The 16,395-nt window shown below is 46.3% G+C and overlaps 1 protein-coding gene across 1 annotated transcript in view; it reads right to left on the bottom strand.

Moving 5' to 3' along the window:
- Positions 1–9,878: 9,878 nt before the first annotated feature.
- LOC109886145 (guanine nucleotide-binding protein subunit alpha-13) overlaps positions 9,879–16,395 on the bottom strand; it is a 38,821-nt gene continuing 32,304 nt past the window's right edge. Inside the window, exons 4-5 of the mRNA XM_031813863.1 lie at positions 15,942–16,142; positions 9,879–15,678 (exon numbers count right to left, since the gene is read on the bottom strand). Coding sequence (XP_031669723.1) covers positions 15,307–15,678; positions 15,942–16,142 — 573 coding nt within the window. The 3' untranslated portion in view covers positions 9,879–15,306. The remainder of the gene's footprint in view (positions 15,679–15,941; positions 16,143–16,395) is intronic.

Genomic DNA, 16,395 nt, shown 5'->3' with positions numbered 1-16,395 from the left:
CTGCGGTGAAGCATGGTGGTGGTGGCAGCATCATGCTGTGGGGATGTTTTTCAGCGGCAGGGACTGGGAGACTAATCAGGGCCGAGAGAAAGATGAATGGAGCGAAGTACAGAGATCCTTGATGAAAACTTGCTCCAGAGCAGACTGGGGTGAAGGTTCACCTTCCAACAGGACAATGACCCTAAGCACACAGACAAGAAACGCAGGAGTGGCTTTGGGACAAGTCACAATTTCAAGTATCAGAGCAAAGGGTCTGAATCCTTACGTAGAATAAGGCTGTAAACGTAACAAAATGTGGAAAAAGTCAAGGGGTCTGAATACTTTCTGAATACACTTTACTTACTGGATGAGAGAAAGACATCAAGAGAGAGAGGAAGAGAGAGTCTGTCAGTGTTAAGAGAGAGAGAGGAAGAGAGAGTCTGTCAGTGTTGAGAGAGAGAGGAAGAGAGAGTCTGTCAGTGTTGAGAGAGAGAGAGGAAGAGAGAGTCTGTCAGTGTTGAGAGAGAGAGGAAGAGAGAGTCTGTCAGTGTTGAGGAAGAGAGAGTCTGTCAGTGTTGAGAGAGAGAGGAAGAGAGAGTCTGTCAGTGTTAAGAGAGAGAGAGGAAGAGAGAGTCTGTCAGTGTTGAGAGAGAGAGGAAGAGAGAGTCTGTCAGTGTTGAGAGAGAGAGAGGAAGAGAGAGTCTGTCAGTGTTGAGAGAGAGAGGAAGAGAGAGTCTGTCAGTGTTGAGGAAGAGAGAGTCTGTCAGTGTTGAGAGAGAGAGGAAGAGAGAGTCTGTCAGTGTTGAGAGAGAGAGGAAGAGAGAGTCTGTCAGTGTTGAAGCTGAAGGTTAAGGTACGTGTGTGTATCTCAGTGTTGATGTTGATGATTTATGGTACACACTCACACTCTCTCTCAATTAAAATGTAAGGGCTTTATTGGCATGGGAAACATATGTTAACATTGCCAAAGCAAGTGAAGTAGATAATAAACAAAAGTGAGACCAACTTTATGTGAAGTCTATGTTTCGGCCAAATTCAGATTGGTCCAGACCGAACAAACTTTTAACCAAACATAAACGTCAAGGCCGGTCCGCACCAAAGAAAGACGCTGGCGCTGGTCCGTGCTTACTGGTCCGTAGGCTACAGTTTTACTGGGGTGTAGGCTACAATTTTACTGGTCCGTAGGCTACAATTTTACTGGTCCGTAGGCTACAATTTTACTGGTCCGTAGGCCCATCCATGTGGACTATTAAGAGCGGCGTTCCATGTATTTTATATACTCCACAGCTAGCACACCTGGTTCAACTTATCATCAAACCATTAAATAGGTGAATTAGAATCAGGCGTGCCATTTCAGAGCTAAAACGAAACTTAAAAAATGCCAGAGGAGAGATTTCAGAGCTACAACTAAACTTTAAAAATGCCAGAGGAGAGATTTCAGAGCTACAACTAAACTTAAAAAATGCCTACTCTACTCCTGTGTTACGCTGCTACCTAGCGTCTCTCCTATAGTATTCTACAGTACAGTGATAACTCCTGTGTTACAGTGCCACCTAGTGTCTCCTCAGTAACATTACATCCTGATGTACATGAGGCTCTGCTGCCTTGGTAACATTAGAACAGGCCCATCACAGTGCCACCTAGCGTCTCCTCAGTAACATTACATCCTGATGTACATGAGGCTCTGCTGCCTTGGTAACATTAGTACAGCCCCATCACAGTGCCACCTAGCGTCTCCTCAGTAACATTACATCCTGATGTACATGAGGCTCTGCTGCCTTGGTAACATTAGAACAGGCCCATCACAGTGCCACCTAGCGTCTCCTCAGTAACATTACATCCTGATGTACATGAGGCTCTGCTGCCTTGGTAACATTAGAACAGGCCCATCACAGTGCCACCTAGCGTCTCCTCAGTAACATTACATCCTGATGTACATGAGGCTCTGCTGCCTTGGTAACATTAGTACAGCCCCATCACAGTGCCACCTAGCGTCTCCTCAGTAACATTACATCCTGATGTACATGAGGCTCTGCTGCCTTGGTAACATTAGAACAGGCCCATCACAGTGCCACCTAGCGTCTCCTCAGTAACATTACATCCTGATGTACATGAGGCTCTGCTGCCTTGGTAACATTAGAACAGGCCCATCACAGTGCCACCTAGCGTCTCCTCAGTAACATTACATCCTGATGTACATGAGGCTCTGCTGCCTTGGTAACATTAGTACAGCCCCATCACAGTGCCACCTAGCGTCTCCTCAGTAACATTACATCCTGATGTACATGAGGCTCTGCTGCCTTGGTAACATTAGAACAGGCCCATCACAGTGCCACCTAGCGTCTCCTCAGTAACATTACATCCTGATGTACATGAGGCTCTGCTGCCTTGGTAACATTAGAACAGGCCCATCACAGTGCCACCTAGCGTCTCCTCAGTAACATTACATCCTGATGTACATGAGGCTCTGCTGCCTTGGTAACATTAGAACAGGCCCATCACAGTGCCACCTAGCGTCTCCTCAGTAACATTACATCCTGATGTACATGAGGCTCTGCTGCCTTGGTAACATTAGAACAGGCCCATCACAGTGCTAAGCAAAGCAGCCCTTCCTGTCCCACATCGATGACATGTTGGTGAGTACTCTACTTCCCCCTGGAACGCTGCTGCTACTCTGTTATTATCTATGGTGAGTACTCTACTTCCCCCTGGAACGCTGCTGCTACTCTGTTATTATCTATGGTGAGTACTCTACTTCCCCCTGGAACGCTGCTGCTACTCTGTTATTATCTATGGTGAGTACTCTACTTCCCCCCCGGAACGCTGCTGCTACTCTGTTATTATCTATGGTAAGTACTCTACTTCCCCCCGGAACGCTGCTGCTACTCTGTTATTATCTATGGTGAGTACTCTACTTCCCCCTGGAACGCTGCTGCTACTCTGTTATTATCTATGCATAGTCACTTTAATAACTCTACTTCCCCCCGGAACGCTGCTGCTAATCTGTTACTATCTATGGTGATTACTCTACTTCCCCCCCGGAACGCTGCTGCTCTGTTATTATCTATGGTGAGTACTCTACTTCCCCCTGGAACGCTGCTGCTACTCTGTTATTATCTATGGTGAGTACTCTACTTCCCCCCGGAACGCTGCTGCTAATCTGTTACTATCTATGGTGAGTACTCTACTTCCCCCCCCGGAACGCTGCTGCTACTCTGTTATTATCTATGGTAAGTACTCTACTTCCCCCCGGAACGCTGCTGCTACTCTGTTATTATCTATGGTAAGTACTCTACTTCCCCCCGGAACGCTGCTGCTAATCTGTTATTATCTATGGTAAGTACTCTACTTCCCCCGGAACGCTGCTGCTACTCTGTTATTATCTATGGTAAGTACTCTACTTCCCCCCGGAACGCTGCTGCTACTCTGTTATTATCTATGGTGAGTACCCTACTTCCCCCCGGAACGCTGCTGCTACTCTGTTATTATCTATGGTGAGTACTCTACTTCCCCCCCGGAACGCTGCTGCTACTCTGTTATTATCTATGGTGAGTACTCTACTTCCCCCCGGAACGCTGCTGCTACTCTGTTATTATCTATGGTGAGTACTATACTTCCCCCCGGAACGCTGCTGCTACTCTGTTATTATCTATGGTGAGTACTCTAGTTCCCCCCGGAACGCTGCTACTCTGTTATTATCTATGCATAGTCACTTTAATAACTCTACCTACATGCACATATTACCTCAATTACCTCAACACTTTACCCACGTGTTGACAGGGACGGATTCACCTACACAAAGTAGTGTGGATAGAGCCAACACAGTCAACCACCAATGACCTCACGCTGTCGTCTTCCCTCTCTTATACCACCTTAAGGGTTTGTTAATTTACAACATAACCTTGCTGATCATGTAAAACAGTTGGTTCTTCAGGGCTTTGGTCCTTCATCTTTTTCAAGTCTTTGGTCTCGACTCACATCTGCTTCTGCCTCTTGTTTCAGTGTCTGGCTCCGTCATCTCCTGTGGGCTGAACTCCTTCTGACAGTGGGACAGGTGGTGCCAGCCGGGAACCCTTCCTGAACTCTGACCGCCCGTTGGTGTTGCCACGGTTACCTGGAACGGGCCCAATTCCATCTTGACTGGTTCCATTTTCTCTTGTGGATCCCGGATTTTGCCCCAGTCTCCAACCTCCACAGGCAGGTCGTCATGGTCCTCACACCTGGTACCTGCATCCTGACGGTGGCTAGAGTGAGGTCTATTTGTCAGTCAGTCATGGGTCTGTGTGTGGGAACATTCATGGCGCTTCCTGTCAACATTTAGTGTGGTGTAACACCCCAGGCCTTTATTAACACCCCAGGCCTTTATTAACACCCCAGGCCTTTATTAACACCCCAGGCCTTTATTAACACCCCAGGCCTTTATTAACACCACTGGGCATTTTCATTAACACCCAAGATGTCTTGGTGCAGTGGCATGCCTTAGCTAACCCTTGTTTAATGGATTGGTTAGCTCTCTCGTTAAACCCGTTACTCTGAGGGTGGTAGATGGACACAAACTTCTGGTCCACTCCCATCGTTATGGCTACCTGGCTTCACTACATCACTAGTGAAGTGGGTACCGTTGTCTGCAGATAAAACCTCAGGAACACCACATCTAGGTATTACCTTCCTCACTAGTAGCGTTGCTACTGTCTCAGCATCACAGTGTGTTGTGGGAAATGCCTCCACCCACCTGATGAACCTGTCAGTAAGGCCTAAACAGTACCTTTGCCATTCTTTTCTTTCTACAAGATCTATACAGTCCATGTCCAGATGGACAAATGGTCCTCTTGGTGGAGGGAAATGACCTGGTTTCAGAGGTGCTCCTTTGGCAATGTTAAATAATACTTAGCACATCGAAACAGAAACTGTTTCACATGCTGAGTCAAATTTAGACAAAACCAATCCAAAGAAATGACCTCTATTCATATCCCCTCTTGACAAATGGGCCACACCGTGGGCCACACCATGATGGACCACACCGTGGACCACACCGTAGGCCACACCGTAGGCCACACCATGATGGACCACACCGTAGGCCACACCATAGGCCACACCGTAGGCCACACCGTAGGCCACACCGTGGGCCACACCGTGGACCACACCGTAGGCCACACCGTGGGTCACACCATGATGGACCACACCGTGGACCACACCGTAGGCCACACCGTAGGCCACACCGTGGGCCACACCATGATGGACCACACCGTAGGCCACACCGTGGACCACACCGTGGGCCACACCGTAGGCCACACCGTGGACCACACCGTAGGCCACACCGCGGACCCCACCGCGGACCACACTGTGGACCACACTGTAGGCCACACCTTGGGGCACACCGTGGGGCACACCGTGGACCACACCGTGGACCACACCGTGGGCCACACCGTGGGCCACACCATGGACCACACCATGGACCACAGCATGGACCACACCGCGGGCCACACATCGTGGGCCACACCGCAGGCCACTTGGCAGAAGGAGGTGTTAAGACAAGCTGCCAGACAGAGTCTGTCTCCAAATTTTTGAAACGGTGTCAAGTTTACAACCCCGCTGTTGCCATATCAAATGAGAACCAACATCCAAAGCCTGTTCCCCGAATACAGGTAGTAGAACCTAACATAGGATGACATACCCAACCCAGTTCTATATACAGGTAGTAGAACCTAACATAGGATGATATACCCAACCCAGTTCTATGTTAGGTTCTACTACCTGTATATAGAACTGGGTTTGGTATATCATCCTATATACAGGTAGTAGAACCTGACATAGGATGACATACCCAACACAGTTCTATCCCCGAATACAGGTAGTAGAACCTAACATAGGATGATATAAAGTCTGTTATACTAGCTGTCTAGTCTGTTATACTAGCTGTCTAGTCTGTTATACTAGCTGTCTAGTCTGTTATACTAGCTGTCTAGTCTGTTATACTAGCCGTCTGGTCTGTTATACTAGCCGTCTAGTCTGTTATACTAGCTGTCTAGTCTGTTATACTAGCTGTCTAGTCTGTTATACTAGCCGTCTGGTCTGTTATACTAGCCGTCTGGTCTGTTATACTAGCCGTCTGGTCTGTTATACTAGCCGTCTAGTCTGTTATACTAGCTGTCTAGTCTGTTATACTAGCCGTCTGGTCTGTTATACTAGCCGTCTGGTCTGTTATACTAGCAGTCTGGTCTGTTATACTAGCCGTCTAGTCTGTTATACTAGGTGTCTAGTCTGTTATACTAGCGGTCTAGTCAGTTATACTAGCCGTCTAGTCTGTTATACTAGCTGTCTAGTCTGTTACACTAGCTGTCTAGTCTGTTATACTAGCTGTCTAGTCTGTTACACTAGCTGTCTAGTCTGTTATACCAGCTGTCTAGTCTGTTATAACAGGTGTCTAGTCTGTGATACTAGCCGTCTAGTCTGTGTTTTATAAATGTGCAATGAGCATAAAACACAGTTTATAGAAGGAGTTGTCAACTCGTTCTCATTCTGATAAATCAGGTAGGACACTTGATTTCAACATCTGAACAAAGTGGACAGGATAGCATGCTGCTCAAACAGCTGGAGATGTACAGAAGGGTGTGTTCATCACAATCTGTTCTACCTGGTTAGTCTTCCCTCAGGTAAGGTCCCCGTACATAAAACCAGTGTCTTCCCTCAGGTAAGGTCCCCGTATATAAAACCAGTCTTCTCTCAGGTAAGGTCCCCGTACATAAAACCAGTCTTCTCTCAGGTAAGGTCCCCGTACATAAAACCAGTCTTGCCTCAGGTAAGGTCCCCGTACATAAAACCAGTCTTCCCCCAGGTAAGGTCAGCGTACATAAAACCAGTCTTCTCTCAGGTAAGGTCACCGTACATAAAACCAGTGTCTTCCCTCAGGTAAGGTCCCCGTACATAAAACCAGTGTCTTCCCTCAGGTAAGGTCAGCGTACATAAAACCAGTCTTCCCTCAGGTAAGGTCAGCGTACATAAAACCAGTCTTCTCTCAGGTAAGGTCAGCGTACATAAAACCAGTCTTCCCTCAGGTAAGATCCCCGTACATAAAACCAGTCTTCCCTCAGGTAAGGTCCCCGTACATAAAACCAGGGTCTTCCCTCAGGTAAGGTCACCGTACATAAAACCAGTCTTCCCTCAGGTAAGGTCCCCGTACATAAAACCAGGGTTTTCCCTCAGGTAAGGTCCCCGTACATAAAACCAGTCTTCCCTCAGGTAAGGTCCCCGTACATAAAACCAGTGTCTTCCCCCAGTACCTCAGTACTGACTTGGTTCATCCTCATCTATAACATCTATCAGTTCTTCACACAAGGTTCCATTATACCCTCAGGAATGTCTATCTATTAAACCTGTGGAATCTGGGTCATTTATCACATATACATCCTATAACGGCCTTGTACATACATTTAGCTATCGACTGTTCCTGTAATTATCAACCCCGATGAGCGAGGTGCCACTTACATACTGGAATCAGTCATCAACCACACAGTACTTTTTCTAATATCAGACTTTTGGTTTAACAGGTGTCTTGTTTACCTCATAATTTGTTGCGCTGCACAGTGGGACGAAGAGCCTCCGGGCGTAGCGGTCACAGGTGTAGCGGTCACAGGTGTAGAGGTCACAGGTGTAGCGGTCACAGGTGTAGCGGTCACAGGTGTAGCGGTCACAGGTGTAGCGGTCACAGGCGTAGTGGTCACAGGCTTAGCGGTCACAGGTGTAGAGGTTACAGGTGTAGCGGTCACAGGCGTAGCGGTCACAGGTGTAGTGGTCACAGGTGTAGCGGTCACTCCTGCTCGCCAAATGTTGGCTGGTCCTTTGCATTGGGTGATGTAAGTTTCCTTCAACAATCAGTCTTCCAGATAGATGACACAGACACAGGAACCTTGGTATAAAACTCTTTAGTAATAAAATGCAATTGCAGACAGAGATTCACATACAGAATTACCTCAGTAGTCTATAGATCTGTGTGGCGAAACAGGATACAACCTACCGTCAATTATATCTTAATATTGTTGCATTGGATTAGATACAAAGTATCTAAGATGAGAAAAACATGTCTAGACTGTGGTTTCTCCCTCTACCATCTTGGCCTTGAACCTGTGTGACTATCAGCAGGTGCAGACACTTCTCAGCCTGAGAACTAAAGCAGTACATCTCCATTGACCCATTACTTTTCCATCATTGCAAGCATACAAAGATTATCACATATATACAGTAATCATGGCACTGGTGTAGCCCCACACCTGACCCCCAGGGTAACCCCCGACCCCCAGGGTAATCCCCGACCCCCAGGGTAATCCCCGACCCCCAGGGTAATCCCCAACCCCCAGGGTAATCCCCAACCCCCAGGGTAACACCCAACCCCCAGGGTAACCCCCAACAAGCATCATACCCAAGAAGACTTGAGGCTGTAATTTCTGCCAAAGGTGCTTCAACAAAGTACTGAGTAAAAGGGTCTGAAAATGTATGTAAATGTGATTTCATTTTTTTAGTTTGTAGTTTTGTCTATAAACCTGTTCTTTCATTATGGGGTATTGTGATGTCATTATGGGATATTGTGATGTCATTATGGGATATTGTGATGTCATTGTGGGGTATTGTGATGTCATTGTGGGGTATTGTGATGTCATTGTGGGGTATTGTGATGTCATTATGGGATATTGTGATGTCATTATGGGGTATTGTGTGTAGATTGATGAGGAATTATTTATTTTTTTAAATCCATTTTAGAATAAGGTTGTAACATAAAAGGTAGAAAAAGTCAAACGGGTTTGAATACTTCCCGAATATACATGTTTTGACTAGAGTCTTATGGGACCTGCTCTAAAGTAGTGCACTATATAGAGATTAGGGTGCCATTTGGGATGTAGATTATTTAAAGTGTGGGAAAATAATCCACCAACAACATAACACCCCTCAGCTGACTAGAACTCCCCTCTCCAATCTCCCTTCTGGCTCCTGTTCATTAGACACCAAACAGAAAACACTTCAATAGGGACCTGAACTTGTCCAATATGAAACACCTCAAGTTCTTGTTCGACTGCCAAATGTTTTGACACGGTGCGCACTAATGAACAAGACCCCGCTGAGGGTCTGGCTTTATCCTATTTAAATACATGGACCAAACTATCCACAGCGGTGAGGTACAAATGCTACAAATCCCTGATTAGTAATGTACTGAAGGACTGAGTGGATTATGGAGTGTTAGATACTGAAGGGGTTTGGATGGAAAGGAGTGGACATAAAGTTTACTACTGCTTCCTTCAATACTATAATCCTTCAGATGGCAAGCAAAGCAGGTAGTACTGTGGTTTATAAGTAGAGGAAGCAGGCAGTACTGTAGTTTATAAGTAGATGAAGCAGGCAGTACTGTAGAGGAATCAGGCAGTACTGTAGAGGATGAAATTTAAAGAATGATTGAATGACTTCAATTGAAACTGACCCGAACCCTAGGTCTTATAGACATTTAATAAATGAACTTTTTCTTTGCAAAGATCTATAAAATCTATTCAGCTTAAGTGGTGTCAAGTGACTATGAAAAACATTGACATGACATTTAAATGGTCATTTGGAACAACTTAAACATCACGTGAGATTGGAAACTGACATAAACAGTCCGACACAGAGTTGTGACAAATGACTGTCAAACAGAAGTGACTTCAAAACAGTTTGTGAAATGGTTTGTGGTTTTATTGGGAGAACAGTAAGAAGGTATAAGAAGTGACTTCAAAACAGTTTGTGAAATGGTTTGTGGTTTTATTGGGAGAACAGTAAGAAGGTATAAGAAGTGACTTCAAAACAGTTTGTGAAATGGTTTGTGGTTTTATTGGGAGAACAGTAAGAAGGTATAAGAAGTGACTTCAAAACAGTTTGTAAAATGGTTTGTGGTTTTATTGGGAGAACAGTAAGAAGGTATAAGTTAGAGACTTCAAAACAGTTTGTAAAATGGTTTGTGGTTTTATTGGGAGAACAGTAAGAAGGTATAAGTTAGAGACTTCAAAACAGTTTGTAAAATGGTTTGTGGTTTTATTGGGAGAACAGTAAGAAGGTATAAGTTAGAGACTTCAAAACAGTTTGTAAAATGGTTTGTGGTTTTATTGGGAGAACAGTAAGAAGGTATAAGTTAGAGACTTCAAAACAGTTTGTAAAATGGTTTGTGGTTTTATTGGGAGAACAGTAAGAAGGTATAAGTTAGAGACTTCAAAACAGTTTGTAAAATGGTTTGTGGTTTTATTGGGAGAACAGTAAGAAGGTATAAGTTAGAGACTTCAAAACAGTTTGTAAAATGGTTTGTGGTTTTATTGGGAGAACAGTAAGAAGGTATAAGTTAGAGACTTCAAAACAGTTTGTAAAATGGTTTGTGGTTTTATTGGGAGAACAGTAAGAAGGTATAAGTTAGAGACTGTACAATGAAAGCATTTCGTCATAAACAATAATAAAAAACATCTGAACTACAATGAGCCAGAGACACAGTTTGTAACCGTTGTTGGGACTCGTATGTGAATTATCTTCTTGGATACCGTCCCAAATGACCCCCCCATGTCCCTATTTACGTATACTACTTTAGACCAGAGCCAATAGGTCGTCATGTAGGGAATAGGGTGCCATTTGGAATGCAAACCATCTTGAAATGAGGACATAAAAACAGCGCTAAGGCAAAACACTGCAAGTATAAAACCTTGATTAGGGGAAAAAGGCGAAGTCGGGTAACAGGAGGCACAACAATAGTCATATTTTGGCAGATCATTTGCATATTTGACTCTTCACTAATAAAGAACTGATTACATGGGGCAGAGCAGTAACACATCATGGTGATTATTCTCATAACATACAGAAGTGGTTCATTTTAAGTATTTTTGCTGTGTGGACTGGAGCACAGTGCTGTTGCATAGCTTTAAAACACCATCACCTCACACACACACACCTCAGGTCCTTCCCACCCCAGGTCCAATACGCCAGATTGCACCTTCACCTTGATATAATGGACCTGGCCCCAAACCTTCCTCCACATTCCATAGAATCAATAGAACTAGAATGATGTTTCATTCTAGATGTGTCAGAACCCTCAGTGATGTCATAATGACAGAATGACAGAAAGAGAGAGAGAAAGAGAGAGACAGAGAGACAGAGAGAGTGAGAGAGACAGACAGAGAGACAGAGAGAGTGAGAGAGAGAGTGAGAGAGAGTGAGAGAGAGAGAGAGAGAGAGCAGGAAGAAGGAGTTGTAGTAGAGGAACAGACAGTTCTCAGGGCAGGGCGGGGCTCTGACATCACAGTTAACAGCTTGAAACCTCTACAACTCTTTTTGACACAATGAATGACAACTCAGACTGGGTTAAAACCAGTTGTGGAGGCCGACCAGGCCACTGAAGGCAGGTTTTTGTCTGTAGCAGAATCCTAATGAAACAGGCGTTTGGCTTTGTGACATCGTCAAAGTGGGCCTGGGCTTTTGAAATGACACTGTGTTCTGACTGACTCTTGGGGCTGCATTCCAACATCCACACTAACATGAAGGAAGCAGTGCATTCGAACGAGTGGGCTAGCGTTGATATTGGAACGGAGTCGTTGGCACACGTTGAAAACCACAGCAACAGCACAGAGAGAGAGAGATCGCCTGAAGGAGCAGATACATACACACTGACTGAATACTGACCACGGTGTTACTACAGGCAGACCGTCTACCCTTCTCTCTGACCGGAGCAGACAAAGGCCTGCGTCTGTCTGACAGCCTATTCCCTACATAGTGCACTACTTTAGACCCTATGGGACCTGGTCAACATTAGTGCACTATATAGGGAAGAGGGTGCCACTTGGGACTCCTATTTGAGCTCTCCCTCACTAAATAAGACCAGTAGGGGACATAGATCTGTCCGTCTGCCTGTCTACTGGGTATTGAGTCACTCTGGAGGCCATTTGGCAAAAAGCACCGACTGACTACACCCATAGAAATAGAATGGCTAGAAACAGTTCTAGAACGGACAGTTCTAGAATGCACATGATTCTAGAATGATCACTTTGGGACAAGTTGGGTCTGCCTCTGTAGGAGGGTGTGTTGTTCAAAAACCTGTTTGTTCAGCATCGACAAAGGCAAATCACAGACCCTAGTCTGGTCTGACTTACTGGCGCGGGGGGAGGAGACACTGGTCCCAGTCACACCAGTCCATCCGACTGGTATAGAGGATGGAATGGTGGCCTTCAGCCAAGGGGGCCTGACACAGTCTCAGCCCAGACAAAGAGCTCTGTGCTGGGGATGACTCGGAGCTATGGAAGGGGTGGCCTGGAGCGATCAGTCAGAAGCCCTGACAGAGCTGACCGTGTTTGTGAGAGAGACTTGAGCTACACATGCAGCATGTTTGGCCAACGAGACTCAGACTGCATCCAAAACTATATAGGGTATAGCGCTCACTTGTGAGACAACGAGAGAGATTATAGGAGTCTACGTGCAAAACCGCACCCTACTACCTTAATAATAATAATAACATAGTGCACTACTTTTTAACAGAGCACTAAGTAGTGCCCTATCAAAGACACACAGGGCCGAAAGCAGTGCACTAGATAGAGAGTAGTAGGGTGTGACTTCAGACGCCCCCTGGATAACGGGTACAACAATGTGAATGGTATCATTCTCCTGGTTTCCCTTCAGTTGGTAGAAACCCAACGTCCAACTCATTTAAAAGGCCTGCTATGGGGGTTTGCTAGAGATAAAGGCACATTGGTTGGTGAGGAGTTAAGGAGAGAGAGAAAGATTCATAATGAAATCAAATCATTTGACACAGTTTCCCCATCACTTTCCCCTGACTGATAAGAGTATGTCTAGGATGAGCCTCCACAGAGTTTATAAGGCTGATCACGGTCTCTTCCCTCTAGGATGAGCCTCCACAGAGTTTATAAGGCTGATCACGGCCTCTTCCCTCTAGGATGAGCCTCCACAGAGTTTACAAGGCTGATCAGTCTCTTCCCTCTAGGATGAGCCTCCACAGAGTTTACAAGGCTGATCACTGTCTCTTCCCTCTAGGATGAGCCTCCACAGAGTTTACAAGGCTGATCACTGTCTCTTCCCTCTAGGATGAGCCTCCACAGAGTTTATAAGGCTGATCACGGTCTCTTCCCTCTAGGATGAGCCTCCACGGAGTTTACAAGGCTGATCAGTCTCTTCCCTCTAGGATGAGCCTCCACAGAGTTTATAAGGCTGATCACGGTCTCTTCCCTCTAGGATGAGCCTCCAGAGTTTACAAGGCTGATCACTGTCTCTTCCCTCTAGGATGAGCCTCCACAGGGTTTATAAGGCTGATCCCTCTCTCTTCCCTCTAGGATGAGCCTCCACAGGGTTTATAAGGCTGATCACTCTCTCTTCCCTCTAGGATGAGCCTCCGCAGGGTTTATAAGGCTGATCACGGTCTCTTCCCTCTAGGATGAGCCTCCACAGAGTTTACAAGGCTGATCAGTCTCTTCCCTCTAGGATGAGCCTCCACAGGGTTTATAAGGCTGATCAGTCTCTTCCCTCTAGGATGAGACTCCACAGGGTTTATAAGGCTGATCACTCTCTCTTCCCTCTAGGATGAGCCTCTGCAGGGTTTATAAGGCTGATCACTGTCTCTTCCCTCTAGGATGAGCCTCCACAGGGTTTATAAGGCTGATCACTCCCTCTTCCCTCTAGGATGAGCCTCCACAGGGTTTATAAGGCTGATCACGTGCTTACACTAACACAGAGAGAGGGACAGAAAGAGGGGAGAAAAAAAGGACTGGAAGAGGGGATGTAGCTGGCCGGCAAGTTGTTTAGACTACCAGCCTCTGATGGACAGCCGTCTGTCTGTGTGTTTTAGGACTTAGGCAAATGAACATCATTGCTCTACATACACAGTGGTCCACAATGTATCCTGAGAATTAGCTCAGTAGTTTATCAACTGGTCTGTCCGAGCCAGTCTGTCCGAGCCAGTCTGTCTGAGCGTGTGTGTTCACACACCCTCTTCCATAGCCTTTAACACTGTCCATCAGCAGGTGTAAATCAAACGTGTGTAAAACCTTTCAAATATAACTTAAGACAATGTTTAGGTACATATATTCATAAGAAATCTATGTGAAAAAAAGTTAAAAGTTCCAAACAGTAAGACCAGGATCAGGTCAGAAGAGTCTCTATGGGCAGGGTGTGTGTGTGTGTGTGTGTGTATAGCTCTGTTTGATAGGTAATCATCAGACAGTGGTAAAAGGCTTATTTGTGGAATCATTAAGGATTAGTTTTAGTACAGTGTTGTAAAGTCCCTCCACTCTTTAACTTCCCCCTCAGCAACAACAAGTAACAAGCTCTCCGCTGCAGTTGGTTCCACATCCAGATAGTGACACTGATTGGCTGTCAGAATGATGGGGGCGGGGCACGGTGATGTCATAATCAGGCTCTGAGGGAAAAGGAAGTGTAGAATCAAGCCAGTTCAGGGCAGGTGTGAGTGGAGGTGCATAGCGACAGGCTGACGCCAGTAAAACACAGTCATCATCATCATCATCATCATTTTGTTCTACAGCATTTACCACCCCCTTTTCCCTGGTTGCCGTGGGTGACGACCTTAGACTCCTCCCTCCAACACAGAAAGGCCAGTTGACCCCCTCACCCTTGACCGCTAACCTCCAGCAGTGGTCTGGACTTCTCAGACAGGTTACAATATGACAGAGTGAGACAGGAGAGTTAAGTGTGAACCAACAGAGTTAAGTGTGAACCAACAGAGTGAATATAGTAATATGGAACAACAGATTTAGGACCAGCTTCCCCTCCCCATATCCTGTCATTAACCATTAGTGGGTGAAATTAAAAACTGACCTAGGATCAGAGTCTGAGGGCAACTTCATCCTACAGAACACATCAACATATCTACAGACTCTGGAATAGTCCATTACAGAGAGGAGAGGGGTGTGTGAGGGGAGGGATTGGGAGAGCTCATTTACAGTGGTTTAGGAGGGGGGGGGGTAGAACTGCCAGGTACAAGGCCATTAGAAGTGGTAACAGGGTTCAGTGGTCAAGGGTCATAGGTGACAGCCTGCACCAGAGGTGACTGGAGATCAGGGGTCAAGGGTCATAGGTGACAGCCTGCACCAGAGGTGACTGGAGATCAGGGGTCAAGGTGAGGGCTCACAGGGGTTAAAGGTCAAGGGGCCAAAAGGTGACTTAAAAGGCAGTGACACAGTGTAACAACAACAACTCTTCTGCTCATCACCCTGCAATCACAGCAAGTCAGTGGGTCACGGTGAGGAGTCACAGGGGGGGGGGGGTTAAAGGTCAAAAGGTGACTTCAAAAAGGTCATAACCCCCCTGCGATCACTGCAGCATCAGCTGCTTTAGGTTGTCGTGGAGGATGGTGTCCTTGACGTCTCGGAACACCAGGCGAATGTTCTCCGTGTTGATGGCTGTGGTGAAGTGGTGGTACAGGGGCTTCTGTGTCACGTCCCTCCTCTTCCCCCGGAAACAGTCCACTAGGAACCTCTGTACGTCCACCAGGCTGTGTGGCTCCCCGGGGTACTCTGGGAAATAGTCCTTGATGGGGACGGAGCGCACCTTGTCCTCCAGAAGGTCTGTCTTGTTGAGGAACAGGATGATGGAGACGTTGGAGAAAACACGATTGTTGACAATCGTCTCGAAGATGTTGAGGGATTCGCTGAGACGGTTGGTTTGACGGTCCTCCATCAAGACCTGGGGGGGGGGGGGGGGGGGGGGTTAGGAGGTTAGGGGAGTAGGGTGTGTGTGTGTAATAGAAAGAGTTTGTGTGTTCAAGTGAGTGTGTACGCATACAAATTATATTTAATTGTATTTAACATCCAAAGACAGGTGTGTGTGACAGTGTGTGTGAGCTGATTTAAGAGTGTTTGTGCATGAATCCAAATTCTTGGTCGTTTAATTTAATTCACAAGGACAGAAACGTGTGTGTGTGTGTGTGTGTGTGTGTGTAAACCCACCTGGTCATACTCTGAAGAGGAGACGAGGAAGAGGATGGAGGTGACAGAGTCAAAACACTCAAACCATCTCCGTCTCTCCGACCTTTGACCCCCAACGTCCACCATCTTAAATGGAACGTTCTTGATCTCAAAGTCGTACTCGTGGATACCTTTAGTGGGCTTACGGGCCAGGAGAATATCCTGCTGAGTCGGTAGGTAGTCCTGGAGGAGAGAACGAGAGAGAGAGAACGAGTGAATGAGAGCGAGAACGAGTGAAAGAGAGAGAGAGCGAGAACGAGTGAAAGAGAGAGAGAGCGAGAACGAGTGAAAGAGAGAGAGAGCGAGAACGAGTGAAAGAGAGAGAGAGCGAGAACGAGTGAAAGAGAGAGAGAGCGAGAACGAGTGAAAGAGAGAGAGAGCGAGAACGAGTGAAAGAGAGAGAGAGCGAGAACGAGTGAAAGAGAGAGAGAGCGAG

The sequence above is a fragment of the Oncorhynchus kisutch genome, unplaced genomic scaffold (assembly GCF_002021735.2).
Source record: "Oncorhynchus kisutch isolate 150728-3 unplaced genomic scaffold, Okis_V2 Okis06b-Okis10b_hom, whole genome shotgun sequence".
Lineage (NCBI taxonomy): Eukaryota > Metazoa > Chordata > Actinopteri > Salmoniformes > Salmonidae > Oncorhynchus > Oncorhynchus kisutch.
This window is presented reverse-complemented; position numbering and strand designations above follow the sequence as displayed.